The sequence below is a fragment of the Pseudorasbora parva genome, chromosome 5 (genome assembly GCF_024679245.1).
Source record: "Pseudorasbora parva isolate DD20220531a chromosome 5, ASM2467924v1, whole genome shotgun sequence".
NCBI classification, from domain to species: Eukaryota; Metazoa; Chordata; class Actinopteri; order Cypriniformes; family Gobionidae; genus Pseudorasbora; species Pseudorasbora parva.
In genome coordinates, this window is record NC_090176.1 from 1,986,243 (window position 1) to 2,001,857 (window position 15,615).

The window sequence follows — 15,615 nt, forward strand, 5'->3', positions numbered from 1 at the left end:
TAGTGGTGAACCCTGTCTAGGCCTGGAGTAGTGCCATTAGCCCAGTAATGTATAGTGGTTAAGGCGGCTGGATCTCCATATTTAGCTGGAACCTGGAACATTATTCCTGTCTGAAAAAATGTTGTCCTATTCCTAATCTTAACCCTTATTCCTGATAGTTATCTGCTATGAGTGTAAACGATCTTTGCCGGTGTTGTAAAATAATTTAAGGATACACGGACTACATCCCAACATGATCATCATTTTTGAGAGAAATAGTGAAGGTGATGCAGATACGAACAAGTTCTCCATTTAGGATTTTAACTAATTCAACCCAAGCGCCTTTGATTACGTGGATGATTGCGTTTCTGTTGATCATCTGTCCGTCATCGGCTAAAGCCCGCCCTGATGATCTCATTGGTCAGTTTCTGTCGATCATCTGTCCGTCATCGGCTAAAGCCCGCCCTGATGATCTCATTGGTCAGTTTCTGTTGATCATCTATCCATCATCGGCTAAAGCCCGCCCTGATGATCTCATTGGTCAGTTTCTGTTGATCATCTATCCATCATCGGCTAAAGCCCGCCCTGATGATCTAATTGGTCAGTTTCTGTCGATCATCTGTCCGTCTTCGGCTAAAGCCCGCCCTGATGATCTCATTGGTCAGTTTCTGTTCAGGCATAATTACTCCTCCATGGATCGAGTCCAGACCGAACTGGCCGAGCTCAAGTGTTTTGGGCGGGGCTAAGTTCAGCTGGCATAAACTTGATGTGTACATGTAAGCATAAAACGTAAACTTGTCCCTCAAGTCTAATTGTTTGATTGGAATGTTGCTCCAGAATCAGCAAAGATGTTGATCCAGGAACATGTACTTAATTAAATCAATTTCACCATTCCAGTTAGAATCAGAAATGTAGGCAAGACTTGAGTTTGTATTGGCCACAGTTGTCTGTCTGCCGTATCATGTGGTATCTTCCAATGTGGACTTAACTATTGCTTCTCTAAAGTGTGTGGACGTTCTTCTCCAGCAGGAGCCCTTGAGGGAAGGGATGACTATACAAGAAAATATTTCTGGTGCAGACCTGACTTCTGAACTTTTTATTTTTACATCATCAGGACTTTACCTCTGAAGAACATGGTTAGGGTCAGGCTACATCAATGGTTCAGCAGATTTGTACAGGTCGGCACCAGTTCGAGAGTGCTACCATCAAATTATATCCCGTTTGTATCAGGAAGTTTGTCCATTGCCTCTGAATACGTTGGAGTTGGTATCATTTATTATCATTAGTGCTATAGCCCATTGGCCTCAACAATAGATCTGATGAAGAAGAAAAACAAATATCTCATAGATATTTAGTCCACCAAGAATATTTTGAAAATGCTAGAAAAAGAAAACCCACCAAAAGGATCTGAGGACAGCCTGGATGACCAGATGATCAAATGAGTGTGTGCTGTGGTATCTGGCACCAAGGTATTAGCAGCAGATCCTTTAAGTCCTGTTAGTTGCGAAGTGGAGCCTCTATGGATCGGAATTGTTTTTTTCAGCACATCCCACCAGTGAGTGTTGGTCACGTTACTTTAAAAAAGTAATTAGTTATAGGTACTTCTCACAAATAGTAACTCAATTAGTAACTGAGTTGCATCATTATGAAAGTAATTACCAGGAAAAGTAACTTCTGTTACACTTTTTTAAAAATGTTTAAATATGTCAAATAACTTGGATGCCCCAATATTAAATGAATGAAATGGACATTAAATAGAATAAATTATTATTTAATTATTAACGCCGCATATTATTAACGCCGCATATAATATTATTATTTAATTATTAACGCCGCATATTATTAACGCTGCATATAATATTATTATTTAATTATTAACGCCGCATATTATTAACGCCGCATATAATATTATTATTTAATTATTAAATTATAGTAACGCCGCATTTTATTCTCAGTAACGGTAACGGCGTTGTAACGGGGGAAACAGTAATTAGTTTGATTACTCGTTACTGAAAAAATGACCGCCATGTGTAACAGCATTTATCTATAACGCCATTATTCCCATCACTACATCCCACATATGGTCGATTGGATTGAGATCTGGGGAATTTGGAGGCCGAGTTAACACCTCAAACAGCCCACAAGAGCTGCAGTTCTGGAGATGCTCTGACCCAGTCGTCTAGCCGTCACAATTTGGCCCTTGTCAAACTCGCTCAAATCCTTACGCTTGCCCATTTTTCCTGCTTCTAACACATCAACTCTGAGGACAAGCATTGTTCACTTGCTGCCTAATATATCCCACCCACTAACAGGTGATGGAGATACTCAGATTTATTCACTTAACTTCTCAGTGTTCATAATAAAGGTTATGCTTGATTTTCTTTAAGTTGCATTACATCCTCATTTTGGAATTCACTAAATGAATGCAAAACGCGGCCCACAGATATTATGTGGCTGATGAGGGTTATGTGAGCATCACATCTTTTCAAGAGGCATCTCCATCTTGCCTTCAAACGGCTAAAGTTCCTCTCAACCGTCTCGTGAGCTTGGCTAAAGCCGCCTTTCCACTGCACACGGCATTCGGACACGACTGTCAGAGTTTGCCCCCTAGTGGCAGTCGCACGGAAATGTTATTATGATCGTACATGGCAACATGGGAGAGATCTTGCGCTCTCAGATACCCCCATTCTGTATGATACTTCTCTAGGATCATACCGCAACCATCTCATATACGGTAGACAAAAACATGACGACACACTGCGTCCTTTGAGTGTTTTTTTTTAAATATTCTCTGATCTGTTCATTCTTCCAACAGCCATAGGACCGGACCAGCCGCCTCAAACTAGTAAACTAGATCACATAAGTTAAACTACTAAGGTGAACTGTGATTCACTCTCACAGACACACACACACACACACGAGCGGCGCAGCGATCGTTACACAAGAGCCAGACAGCAGCCTCTGACCTATCTAATATCAGCACTAAATAACACCGTTTACTCTTATTCACACATTGAATATAATGATGGTGTGTGTGTGTGTTTTAATTACCGGCTGACCCCGACCCATTCTGCAAATTTATTTAGAAAAATATATAATTTAATATTCATCTATTATGCATTTTTAAAAAGGTTGTAAAACAAAATAAAACCTGATAAACAAAAAGAATAATCATTCTCAACTTGCGCGCACACTGATTTGATTGGACAACTTTGGAATACATCACATCCGGTCGGCGTGTCGCATACGGTGTAGTCGCTCAAGTTCAAATATTTGAACACATCCGAAGCTCAGATCGGATCCGTAAATTCCGCATGCGCATATGGTCGGCACCCCACGCAATCCCTGTACACTCTCCGTTGGAAATGAATGACTGTCTGGTCCGACGGCGGTCGTTTGTCGTGTGCAGTGGAAAGGCGGCTGAAGCCTGTGGTTGTGTTGTTGAGGTGTCAACCCTGCGTTTTCTGAATAGGCTTTCAGTTTTCATGTCCCAGAATCTCAGCTTATTGTCTACCACTGCATGCAGTTTCACTGAATAGAATCCCGATCTGTGGTAATAATCGGCTATAATGCATCTATAGCACCTACGGAAATATCCCGTTGTCTCTGAAAACATTTTCCTCAATTCTGCTGGAGATGGTGTTTTTATGTCCAGTGGTCTCATGATCTTGTTTGAGTGATCACATAGGCAGGTGATCTTCCAACTCCAAAAATATGTCTGATTGATCTGAACTCTAAATTGGCCGCCAGCCTCCAGAGACAAATGGCAACTCTCGGCTCCACTGGTAGTGATCTCTAACTGGTCTTGTTGTCCCCTATGGTTGTCCCACCCATATACAATGGTTCCGATGATCCCGCTGTGAATGCCTTTTGCTGGCGAGATGCGGGAATTCTTTTGACGTGCATCTCAGTGCATTGTGGGTATTCTTTAGGAGTCGAGCGTACATCGGTTGCAAACTCGTTATAGCGGTGCATTTCGGGATTGAATGAGTGCACTCAATAACGTTCACTATGGTTTCGGACACCACTACAAATGGCTGTTTCCTCAAATAATCCCCAAATAATGCCCTATTCAAGGGTATAGGTGGAGATATCTGCCAGGAGATGGCGCTCGCAGCTGAATAAATCATCCAAACTGCACTGGCCCAGCGCACTATCATGCATACAAGTATACATTCATTCTTAATTGATTATTAAATTGTTTGATTATGGTTTACACATGCTAGTCTCCATGGCAGAGTTCAAGATAAATCTTTTCATTATTACTGTAGCTGCCAGTTTGCTACATTTCAAATAAACAGCAGAAACTGCAAAAGCGGCCGCCCTTCCGGCTCAGTCAGTGTCCGAATTCACTCACTGGTTTTCCTTCACTCCCTCAAGTGGACTATATTAGTGGACTAATGTAGGGAATAGTGAATGACGGTATAGGGGGCGATTTCGGATTCAGCCTCGATTTGTCATGACACCAGATAACTGAAAATGGCCGGAGCTGAGGTGATGTCTAGCAGACAAACAGCAATCCAGCTGATTTGACGCGGTGCCAAGATGACAACAGCCAGCTCGACCTTACTTTAGGCTGGAAAATGCCAGTCACATGCTTTTAGACAATCACAGAAACCGCATTGTATAAAGCAATTAAAGACCAGTACATTTTCATTTTAGATTAAGGAATCCATTCAGAAAAAAAACATTTAATTCCTGAATAAATCTGTATTTTTAACTCGCTCATAAAGACGGTCCCCTTGTGCATAACAATGTAACCTGCAGTGAAGTTGCTGAAAAAAAACCCCACACAATAACACACAAACCACTAAGGAAAAATAACTTTATTCAACAGTAATGTACAAAGATAGGCAGTATACAAGACATTTGTAATTGGAAATATACAATTTTAAAAAAATCTGTCAAAACTTGACTATAAAGGCAGTGCAACAGTACGGCATTTAAATTAAAAAATATATAAAATTATAAAAACTTTCTCTCAGTCAAAACAATTTCCTCTGGAACAATTAATACATTCATGAGACCAAAGATTGTCCATTAGAGACACCAAAAAGACATATCTCATGTTTATCCACTAGAGAGACATCAGACTAGCCGAGCTACGGCTGTTCGCGCTGGACCTCATCACTCAAAGCAAACCACACATTTGATATTACACTAGCCAGCTCCGCACATGACATGCAGGACAAAACTAGCAAGCTAAACCGTCTGCATGATTTATAAATCGAGGGAACGAATTAGTACATTCTGCAAACAATTAGCTTCTTTTTTCTTGCATGTCATGTGCGGGCTCCATAATAAGACACTACGTTTTTGCCTGAAATCTACATTCGGACATTATAACAAATCTACATTATATATATACACACACTACATCCGTTCACAAAGTGAAATCATATGTTCTTCTATTTCTTGCTCATCGACTTGCAATTCATTCCCAGTGTTATCATTGGGTCTTTGTCTCATTCTGATAATTTCCATGATTTAGACACACAAATTTTGCAACCGTAATAACAATTATACGATAGCCCCAGACAAGGCTATATATAATTATTCCGTCCTTTACCGGGTTATATAGTCCGTGTCACAGTCCAACTCTTCCGATGAGGACCTATTGTGTTCATCATAAATGTTTCCTGTATGGGTCACCATATATCCTGACGTTGTGTCCACTTCCTCATCAGATTTCATTTCTGTCTGTATGTCCATCTCTTTAGCTTCCTGGAGGATCTCTTCTTCTGGCTGTTCCTCAGGTGCAGAGGTGTCAGATGTAGATAACTCTGGGATTAATTTGACTAGCAGGGGTTTACACACCTCTTCCTCTTCCTCCTCTGGTCCCAGAGCCCTCAACGTGACTGAAAACAGGTTGATGTTCCCTGAACCATCTTCTTTCCCCTTTGTTTCTATATGAGGATTTTGGTTTCTATCTTCAAACACTCCTGGTATGAAATCATTTTTACACTCAAGTTCATCATGGTGGATTTCTTCTACGGCTGCTTCCTTTGCACGGTCGATCCCAGAACTGTTATGAAGAGGCAAAGTTGAAACTACAGCCTTCGCTTTGCTTTTATTAGTTTCCGGACCACTGTTATCAATTACACAACCCATATAGTTGCCTTTATCTTCTTCATCATAGTCTTCCTCATCATCTGTGTCTGCCTGTGAGAACAACAGTACAGGAACTTTTAATAAGCAGGTTTCATCGTGGCAGTGTAGAAGTTTATAAAAAGCCGTTTAAAAAGAAGCCTAACCTGACTTCTAGAGAAATTTAACATTGAGCATAAAGGAATTAAGTTTGCCGTTGTTAAGTTAATAGATGTAGTTCTTTATGAACAGTAATTGTTTAAAGAAGCAGGCATCAAACAGACCTTGTTGGCGTAGTTTTCCTCATGTTGCCTGTTCTCTGAATATCCCACATTTGGTGATTTGTTGTTTTTGCTGGGATAATTTTTAGATGCACAAGTTAACTTAGCCTCGGTTGATGACACAATGTCATATAATGTCTGTTCATGGATCAGATAGTGGGCTTGAACGATGTTACTCTAAATGAGAAAAACAGAGAGAAAGTGTTAAACAATCATTATGAGATATGAGATAATCAAACTCATGGCTCCATCTCAACTAGTCAAAAGATTGGACACACTTGACCTGACGTATGGGTCTCATTATGTACATATACATTTGCTTATTATTATATAGTGCCCAGTTCCTGAGAAAGCAGGTCCTTCCTCAGGGGAATCTGCCAATGATGGGCTGTCGTGAGGAGCACCGGGTCTGAAAACCAGGACTAGGTGGGCCAGTAAGGCCCAACCATCAAGACCTGCTCCTCGTCCTCCCTGATTTTGCACAGTGTCTTTGGAAGCAGGCTCACTGGGGGAAGCGCATACATGCTTACACAGCGGGCCCCGGGGCCTAAGTGCCAAAGGTCCCCTTGGTCTGGGAATACAACAACTGGCAGTGGGATGAGTCCGGAGAGTCACCGAAGTGTCTCCAGATCAGCTGGACCATATGGGGGTTGAGTCTCCACTCTCCCAGGAATGAATGAATGAGGCATCTATATAGCGCTTTCATATGCGCTACTTACTGTACAACCAAAAGGCTTTACAACTGTCAGGGGTCTCTCCTTAAACACCACCTGTGTGCAGCATCCACTCTTTATTATTAGGAGGCCATGATTGGTAAGGGCCAATGGAGGGAATTTGGCCAGGACATCAGGGTTACATCCCTACTCTTTAGGAGAAGTGCCAAGGGATTTTTAATGACCACGGAGAGTCAAGGACCTCGGTTTAACGTCTCATCCAAAAGAGTGTGCAATGTCGTGAGAGAATCGGCTGCATGTTTGAGCTCGCCTGGACAGGAATGAAGTGACTTGAGTCGCTTCTGAATCCAGAGGAGATGGCGAGTGAGATGCGTCATACAATGGGAGCGTGATGGTTGATATATTGTCCGTCCGGACCAGCATTTGCTTGTCCTGTAGCAATGGTCAAAACCGATGCAAAGCAAGCAGTATCGCTAGCAACATGAGGCAATTGATATGCCCCTGCAGTCGAGGTCCTGTCCATTGCATACAGCACCACAGCCTGTGCTAGAGGCATCTGTTGAGACAACAACATGCCTAGACACTTTCTCTAGGGGAACTCCAGCCTGAAAGTTTGGCAACAGGCCTGTGACTGCCACCTGGTGTGTGCCATGCCCATCTCAGGGACCCGGCCTAGCAAGCGGTCTCATCTAGAGCAATCCGAGCGGCATTACATATGTCCCAGGAGCCTGAAATTGCTGCTCTGCTACTCGTCCAGTCAGTGCTGAACTGCTTGAATTTGTCATGCTTTCTTGTGAGACACGCCATCATGTTGACCAAGTACAACTTCATACCAAGAAAGAGACTGAAGGTGAGGACCTTGTACTGATATGCCCGCCCCTTGAAAATGAGAGACGGTCTATGTTGAGGTAGGATCGAGTATGTGTCCTTCAGGTCGATCGCTTGGGGGAGAACGCACTTGAAGATGCACTCCTGTGTTGGTATTTTTAACAAAAGCTTGTGAAGGACCTGATTCAAGACAAGCAGATCCAAGATTGGCTATAACCCACAGCCTTATTTTGGGAACAATGAAGCACTCGACCTTTGGCAACGAGTAGACTGAGTGGCAGCTTACAACGGCCCTGTAGCAGAGGTCACGTTAGGCCATGCTCTTGATTGTCTCAGCCTGCTTCTGGACTGCCGAGAACAAGTCCTCAACAGCATCACCGAAGAGGCCATCTTGCGAGATGGGAACATCAAGAAAGCACGCTTGACATCACACACCTCAAAAATGGTGATTCTGGACCACCAAGGCAGGCATTAGCCCTATTCGGATGGGATTAGTTTAACATGGGGAGGTGGGGGTAAAGTAATTATTTCCAGAGGTTCTCTGTGATTTTAGTCCCGTCCAAATGTGCCATCTCGGTAATCATTACGGACAATCTCAGTAAAGATTACGGAGACTTTTACCTTCTGTAAATAGGTCCGGAAAAATGACCTCGGGTAATACTAATCCCGTTCGAATAGACCCGCTGTAAAAACGTATGGTAAAATTCCGTAATTTCCTGTTTAAAAGTACTTTTTTTGGCGTGTTTTGCATGCATGGAGGCACTTGAAGCTTTCGGTTGCGTTGTAAGTGTTTTCCGCATACCATTTAAAGCAAAAAGAAGATCGAAAGCACTTACTAGAGGCACAACACTTCTTTTAGCTCTAGGTAAATGTGTGTATTACCAACACAATCCATGTTGTGTGTTTGCTCACGTGATAAAAGGAAGCAACGTCATATGCACATGACGACAAGAAGGTGCTTGTTACTGTGGTGCGTAAAGCGAGTTACCCCTAACACTTCTGCTAGTTTTACTGAGATGCCAGGCTCTTGATTGTCTTAGCATGCTTCTGGACTGCCGAGAACGAGTTTTCAACAGCATCACCGAAGAGGCCATCTTGGGAGATGGGAGCATCAAGAAAGCACACTTGACATCTCATACCTCGGCAAGGTTTAGCCAGAAAAGGTGATTCTGGACCACCAAGGTGGGCAGTGGGCAAGGTCAGTCGCAGTGTGCAGTTCTTGTATTAACCCCAGCTCAGAACCATCCTTGTGCATTACGAGTGCTTTGGCCTGATGGACTTGCATGCAGCACCGAGGCAGCGGCACTGTAAGCCCCAGCAGCCCAAGCTGCCATCTTCTCACAGGATTTAGACGGAAGCACTTTCGGAGATAAATGCACTGCAATTGTACATTCAACCTAGGGAATCCTACAAAACCCCTGACTGCCTCACCGTGGAGGGTAGTGAGAGAGGAAAAACATTTGAAGCAGAATTTGGCACTAATTTGCTTCCATACTGTCAAAGTTCTTTAGCCTAGAAATCTAGACGCACCCTAGCGGCAGCAAATCTAATTTGCAGCCAGAGTAGTCTAGCAACTCTCCGTTGAATTGTGAGCTGGAAAAAACAAATTCTGTTCAGGCCAATCACATCATGTCTAGAGTCGGTGGACGGGCTTAACATAATGACGGCAGAGTTGCTTGCTACTTGTAAACTGGCGAACGGCGGCATTTCTAAACGGCTTTCGCCGCGACTCTGGAAGACTTGTCACTAAGCTTTTCTTTGAGAAAAGAACGGCACTGAAATCATTGTTCAGAAGGGAAGATGTGTTTGGAGTTTTTGCGACAGGATACGGCGAAAGTAATATCTATCAACTAGCTCCACTTCACCTTCTTTGTAGCTCTGGTTGGTTGTAGCGCTATCCTATCGCGTGCAGAGGGAAGACAACCGTTTATCCCTGGCAGGATTGAGCCCTGCCAATGGTGAGTTCCCAGACCCAACATCTTGATGTGGTTCTGGCTTGTCAGGCTTAAAGTTCTTCATCAACCTCCAGAAAAAAGGTGATTGAAGAAACCAAAACGGTCGCATCCAGAAATGCAGGGATGGAGAGGCTTCTTTAAAAAGACGCTCACCATCCGCCTGCTCTTTTAGGGAAATGCTCTTTCAGTGCTGAAGCGCACAAGGAAAGGTCGCTGCACACTGTTGTGAATTTGATCTCTTAGAAGACGACCATTGCTGAATATCCCGTCACACAACCCTTTCCAGAACTTGATCCCTCGTTCCAAGAGGAACGATGACAGCAGAGCCGAGTATTCAGATGAACGGCGGAAGCTTAACTAGTGAGTGCTGCACGCTTGCTTATAGACCCATGTTTGCAATGCAAATCTCACTCGCCAATGTTCATTCACTTGTTTTGTTACCACTCAAAAGTGATTGGGCTTTCAGATGAGATCCCAATTTGTCAGTCAAATATAGTTTGAACTGAGCTGTTTTCTTCAGAGCTGCTTTATAGATGAAATCAACTCATTCCAATCACAACTAACATTTCTTAACAAAACTTCTACAAGGTCGGGAAAAACTAATTATGAAAATGAAAAAATATATATATAAGAAATTCCTGATAAAGAACAGCACATGCTGTATTTGAATGCAGACAGGGTCTTACCAGTGATTTAGGAAGAGGGTTCTTCGGCTTACATAGAGACCGAGTGTAAACCAGACTCGACACTAGCACCAGCACACCTACACCTGCCACTGCTGCTCCCAGTGACCAACCCACTAAATACAGCCCTGCAGAGACACAAACACCTTACATTTAGTCATTATAGCAGAAAACATTCAACAGAACCATATGCATACTGTAGCTCTACTGGACAAGAGTGCACGGCCACCCATATGGCATATGTGATATTTAGGGGTAAGTGAAAGAGAATTTAACTCGCCTGACAAAACAAGCGGATTAAAAACCCAATAACAAAATATCAAGCAAATCACCAAAATGCGAGAACGGAAGTCTTACGGGTGTGGAACGACATTAGGGTGAGTAATTATTGACAGAATTTTTGGGTGAACTAACCCTTTAATTCAGTGTAAATGGTGATGGATAGAGGATAATAGTGTGATTTATAATGAACTGACGGTAACAAGGTTGAGCTGTTTATTTAGATATTTAAAATTGTCAGGAAACAAGACCAAAATACTAAATAAGAAAATCATTTTTTGCAGTGTAGTTAAAACTAAATGACACATATCTACATGTTCTTTTAGTCATCTAAAATACATATTAAATGTTAATCTTTTACAACTCTTAATGAGAGAGCCGTCAAATTAGGCTTTATACTAGTAAGTAAAATATTGTCGAGTCATGGAGACATGAGTACTGAATAATTAGAGAATAATATCCTAATTATTATTTAATTATCTAAATCTGTATAAAAATAGGAAGATATAAAGACACACATTATAGTTAAAATGGTTTTCTGTCTTGTATTTTATCTCATAATAAAGTATGCCATTTTATTCCACATGGAAATGAGCAGAAATAAGTGAACACAGCCTCTTATTGACATGAGGTGATCATAAAGCTGTGGTTATTTTAACACATATAATCTGCCGTAATAATGGCCCATTTCAAATGTTTACATGCTTTTCTTCTCTTTATGTTTTGAGCAGTGATTAAATATATCGCTCTTGTAAATACTGGCCAGCATTTCAGTGAGAAAAGTCTAGAACTTTAAAATGCAACCAAATTACAGCGAAGCGCAGCCGTACGGTGCCCTGCAGGGTCAAAAAGGACATAAACAGTTAATTGAAAAACTCAGAGATGTGGATTCGAACAGTAATTAAATCACCACACGACCTTAGACATGTTTGTCTAAAAACGGTCGGTAATTCGGCCGGGGATTTTTACGCAGGTGGTGTGAGAAAAACACTGACATTCTGGATTCAGACGGCGATAATATCTCAGAGTAGCCGCTGTAAATGATGAAAACACCCAATAGGGCTAAAGACAAAAATGCTATTTTCTCAGCTTTTTGCGCAATATGTTGCTTTTTTTATTAAAATAGAATAAAATGTTTGGTAACACTTTAGTATGGGGAACACATATTCACTATTAACTACGACTTTTGCCTCAGTAAACTCCTAATTTACTGCTTATTAATAGTTAGTACGGTAGTTTTTGTAGCGTTTAAGAGGTATTGGGTCGGATTAAGGGATGTAGAATAAGCTCATGCAGAATAAGGCATTAATATGAGCTTTAGAAGTGCTAATAAACAGACAATATCATAGTAATATGCTTGATAATAAGCAAATAGTTAATAACTGAACCCTAAAATAAAGTGTTACCAAATGTTTTTGTGTAAAAGCAGAGGGTCTGTTCTTTCTTTTGATATATTGCATATTCACAAATACAACACAATATTCTGGATGCCATAAACACTGTGAAAATGGCCAAATGCTGGCTCTGGCTGGCAACTTTTTGAACATTATTAATGTAAGTTATTTTCTCACCTCCTCTTGGCTCCTCTTCACTCGTGTATTCACACTGCCAAGCAGAAGGACGAGTGTTGGGGTTGGTGCTGGTTTGGGGACGAACGCTTACACAGTACTGGTGACCCGGCTGGAGGTTCTTCAGCACATGATGTGTGTGTGAACTCGATATGGAGATATGCTCGACCTAGGGTTAACAAGACCACAGTAAGAGACGAGAAATTCAGCTGACGTGACTAAACACAATCTACAAGAGTGTGAGCACTGCAAAACATGCTCTTCTTACTTAGTGTATTTGTCTTGTTTCCAGTCTAAATATCTAAACATCCTTCATCAAGATGCATTTGCTAGATCAGTAAAATGACAGAAGATATTTTGCCTGGTTTTCTTAAAGGAACACTCCAGCGTTTTAGAAATAGGGCTTATTCAACTTCTTTCCTACATTTAGATATATGTGAGCAAATGCATTTTTGTCTCAGTGCATTTAGTTTTAGTTTGGCTAGCTTAGCTTAGCATAATGAATGGAATCCTATGTTGCCAGCTAGCATGTTCCACGTAAAAGTGAATAAAGAAAGAAAACCCACCTAATTCCTTCTCGATTTCCTAGGCAGATATTCAATTGGGCCTAGGCCTGTCACGATAACAAATTTTGCTGGACGATAAATTAGCCAAGAAATGATTGCGATAAACGATAATATCGTCGTTCTGAGACCATTTTCATCTAAAATAATGATAATGGCGTAAAAATGCATGTACACCTTTTTCAAAGATCAATAAACTTTAATTTCTAAAGACATTTAACACTAAAAATGGAAAACATTTGAAATAACCGCAATAAATGAACAAAACAGCCAAACACAATAAAAGCACGGACTCAGTCTGTTTAAAAAATGCATTTAAATAAGCGCCAAAAACAATAAATAAACAGATGTAAACGGCAGCGGATGATGGTGTTTTAGGAGCAGATTAGCGGCGGCGGTTCACCAAACCCACGGGTCGGCTCGGGTCACGGGTTCAGGCTCACGGTTTTCAGTTCTGTGCGGTTCTTGTTGTTTTTTTTCTTTTAATCCAGAAATACTTCAGCATATGATATATTAATTATCTACAATTTAGGATACAGTATAATTTTTTTTATATATTATAGCCTAAGCATTCACAAACTGAGCTTGACCATCTCTGAGGAAAGTGATATTTTAATACAGATTAAATAAATTAATGTTTAAATAAATATATGCTGGATCAATGCAGTGTTCATTTAATTGACAAATCATTTTTGCCAACGTCATTTTTTTTCACTGAAAAAACAAGACGACAACTAAATAAAAGCCAATGGCGCTGTTGAGCTTCTCCGCTTCAGAACGGCTCAATCCATCAATAACACACATTTATGACAGGTCATGTTTGTGAACTAATGCTGAGGAATATTCACAATGTTACCTGTACCATGTTTATAGTTATATGATTAAGACGGTTGTAACGATGCATTTTTTATCTCCTCATCTGAACTGCAAAAGAAGGGCATTTCAAAATAAGAGTCCCTGTGTTTTTGAGCTTGTTTATAATTAAAAGTCACGCATTATATAAAGTTTTTTTCCCTGCTAATTATTTTGGTTACACAATAAACTGTTTTTATTCCATTCCCATTTAGTTCATAATAAGGAGGAAAGACTAAGAACAGTTTAAGGATCAGGGTTATAATAGTTCACTAAAACCATTAAAACATATTCATTACTTGAGATTAAATCCATGTTAACTGAAACTTATTTGAAGCTTTAGCTTCACCTGATATAACAACTAAACAGAAATGCAAAATAAAAATAAAATGATATGGATGTTTTAAAAACAAACAAAAAAGTGAATTGAGCTGTTTCGTGTATTTAAGGGCGTTTTCACACCTGAAAGTCCACACCAAGGTCCAATCCAAAGGCCGTGTTTTGATATATTGGATCCATTTGGTTAGTTTTGGTTTGCTTTCACACTGTAGTTCTGCGAGCGCACTAAAGAGCTTTACACTCCCACTGGCGTCCTGTCGTCATCATCTATGTGGGCTGCATCTTAACATGGATTGGTTTGTTAGCGGACGTGCGTCTGACGTCAGTGTGTTGTCAATTCAGCGGCTAACTTTGACAAGAATGAATGAACAGACGCATCGTTGCCAATACTGTTAATAGGCCACCGCGGTCACGTGATGCCTACCGCGGGTCTAAGATCGTCACCGCCATCACCGCAAGAAAAAAAAAGGGGTTTCACTTTATGTTCACTTTATCGTGAATTTTTTTTATTTGTATAAAAATATATGTTACTATAGGCTACTCTGTATTTTATCTCTTTACATAAATATATTTTCTACTTAAAAACTACATTTTGTTATTTTACTAACCCGAATAAGGGCTCATCCGCGTTAGTTTGCACCTGAGGGGAAAAATGTGCTTGCTTTCACTTAGGAGGAGTTGTGCACTTTTCATTTTAATATCTCCTTTCATACTATTTTCTGCTTAACTATAATTTCGAACTATAATATTGACCCAGTGTTTTTTATGCAAACGCGGTTTTACGTGATTTTTACCACAGGGGTGAAGCACAAAGCTTTTAAGGGAAACAGATTTGCAGATGTTACATCGCAGCATGAAAACAGGCTCTGGATTCATGCCGAATGAGAGAGGGAGCTGAGCCCGATTTAAGATTTGCCAGCTTTTTAATTCTGTTTTGCAATCTGCTCATCCGATATTCCCATTTCCGTGAATTTTAACAATAGGCCTAAGCCGCCTAACGTTAGTCCGTTTTTGTCTATTACACCCGTTCACATCTTTTACTGTGGTAAAGTAGAAAACACTGTAGGACGAAATATTATTTAACACAGTTTGTGCTTGTTATTAGACTTGAGACGCGTCAAGTTTATTTGAATAGCGCAGTTCACGGGCACCCAGCGGTTTTACTTTCGTTTTCACCAGCAGTGAATAAAGAACAGCCTAAATGTCTTGACCCTGTGGAAGATAAAATTCTCTCTTCGGGCGTTTTACAACAAGTGTCGCTTCATCAGGAGAAAACATGAAGACGAAGATATTCGAGACGGTGTCTCCAGCTCGTGTCCCACATTCAGACACATTTATGCAGACCGGCATGACGCATCTTTGCGGGGCAATAGGCTATAAAACTAATATTTAATTTTCTTATATTCTTAAGATTACCATTATTTACTTCTAATCATTTAAATGTTTTACAGGCTGTAGCCTATGTGTTGTTACACTGACGGAGTCACGGATTTCATATGCTTATGAAATGGATGTTTGCGCGTTTAT

At 40.8% G+C, this 15,615-nt stretch overlaps 1 protein-coding gene across 1 annotated transcript in view; it reads right to left on the reverse strand.

Annotated features, from left to right (window-relative positions):
• Positions 1 to 5,328: 5,328 nt before the first annotated feature.
• crfb1 (cytokine receptor family member b1) overlaps positions 5,329 to 15,615 on the reverse strand; it is a 40,103-nt gene continuing 29,816 nt past the window's right edge. The window contains exons 7-10 of the mRNA XM_067443012.1: positions 12,338 to 12,503; positions 10,491 to 10,615; positions 6,351 to 6,524; positions 5,329 to 6,141 (exon numbers count right to left, since the gene is read on the reverse strand). Of these exons, the coding sequence (XP_067299113.1) occupies positions 5,545 to 6,141; positions 6,351 to 6,524; positions 10,491 to 10,615; positions 12,338 to 12,503 (1,062 nt within the window). The 3' untranslated portion in view covers positions 5,329 to 5,544. The remainder of the gene's footprint in view (positions 6,142 to 6,350; positions 6,525 to 10,490; positions 10,616 to 12,337; positions 12,504 to 15,615) is intronic.